Source organism: Morone saxatilis, unplaced genomic scaffold, assembly GCF_004916995.1.
Source record: "Morone saxatilis isolate NCDOM2014 unplaced genomic scaffold, NCSU_SB_2.0 Contig4, whole genome shotgun sequence".
Classification (NCBI taxonomy): domain Eukaryota; kingdom Metazoa; phylum Chordata; class Actinopteri; family Moronidae; genus Morone; species Morone saxatilis.
The window spans coordinates 12,802,112-12,803,576 of record NW_023339984.1 but is presented as its reverse complement, the minus strand read 5'-3'; the positions used below and the strand labels follow the sequence as shown (position 1 = coordinate 12,803,576).

The 1,465-nt window shown below is 45.9% G+C and overlaps 1 protein-coding gene across 1 annotated transcript in view; it reads right to left on the bottom strand.

Annotated features, from left to right (window-relative positions):
* The window catches only part of mfap3l (microfibril associated protein 3 like), a 4,238-nt gene that overhangs the window by 1,366 nt on the left and 1,407 nt on the right, over positions 1–1,465 (bottom strand). Inside the window, exon 2 of the mRNA XM_035675769.1 lies at positions 991–1,381. Coding sequence (XP_035531662.1) covers positions 991–1,293 — 303 coding nt within the window. The 5' untranslated portion in view covers positions 1,294–1,381. The remainder of the gene's footprint in view (positions 1–990; positions 1,382–1,465) is intronic.

Here is a 1,465-nt window from a genome sequence, read left to right as displayed (position 1 = left end):
AAGTGATCTTTTCTATTGTATATTTATAATCGGGCTTTAATTAAACAAAAAGTACGTTTTATCCGATAACTCGATTAATACTAGAACAGATCTGAATGTGTCGTCTGAAGAGAGAGACCATGAAAACCTTCCTCCTCCTTCTTCACCGCTCCGTCAGGAAACGTCCCTCCCATCCGCCTTTTCTAATTTTACCTCCAGCAGCAGATCACATGACACGACTGTGGAGGTTTGAAGCAGTAATAAACAGACAGTGTTTATCAGTAAGTGACCTGCTGCCCGCTGTGGAGAGACTTCACCCTTTATCTAATTATAGCGCTGTGTGTCCGGGGGGAACGCTCTGTGACGGACGCTGCTCTTTGGTTTGTGGGTCGTAACAACACCGCTGCAGGTTTCAACAGGTCGGACCGACTGCATTCCTTCTCAGCTGAATCCAACAAAACACGCAGACGACAGGAAGAAGGAGGAGGAGGATTAGTAGAAGTGAACTTTCCTAAACGGTTTCCTGAATCTAAACAAAGAGAATAACTGCTGCCAGAGAAAATGTGCAGTTATTGAGGAGCTGAAGGTCTCGTGTTCAGAATCAGGTTATTAAAGATTAAACATCAGACTGAAACCAGAATCTGTCCACGAGCTCTTCACCTCCCTTTTTACTTTTTTATTTATGTTTTAGAAGAGACAGATGTTGTTTTGTGCATCAAAGCATCAGGACACTACCGTCCTATTGAAACATCACAACTGTAAACTGGCAGATACGTTCTCTACCTGTTAGTATCCTGTGTGTATTATCTTTATATTGTTTACTAACCACTAACATGATAAAACATTCATGCTCTTAAATAAACAATAACATTCACAGCTGTAAAACATCATACATTTAAATACATGTAATAAGTGTGTCGGTACTTTCTCCAATGAATAAACTAATATTATCGTTATTTGTCGACTTCCAGAAGCTTTATTTACAGTAAACAACAACAACAGCAGCCGTCACTGTGTCTCACCGTTGGTCTCCGTGTCCAGGCGGTCTCCGTGGGAGTTGAACCACTGAACGCTGGGGAACGGGTCTCCGGTGACGTTGCAATCAATCAGCGCGCAGCTTCCCTCCCGGGCAATTATCTGCTTCACTTTGGTGAACACAACCGGGACGAATCCGCCGTCCGTCGCGGTGGCGTTTTCCGTGCGGTTTCCATCCGCCGATGAGGCCCCGGCGGCGTGAGAGGCGACGAGGGACGCCAGGACCAGAAGCAGGTTTCCTCCGGCCCAGTGCATTTTGTCAGACTGTCGGTGCGTCATTCCTCTTGGGTCTCCATCCAGCAACACTGGCTATCTCTTGATAGGGGAAGGCAGTTTGGTGTTCAGCTCTGCGGCTCGAAGCATCTCACTGGGAAAAGCAGAGAGTCACACGTGTTAACGGGAGGCTGTGGAGGACGAAACAGCGACATAATGAACTAATAAGACCGCTTTT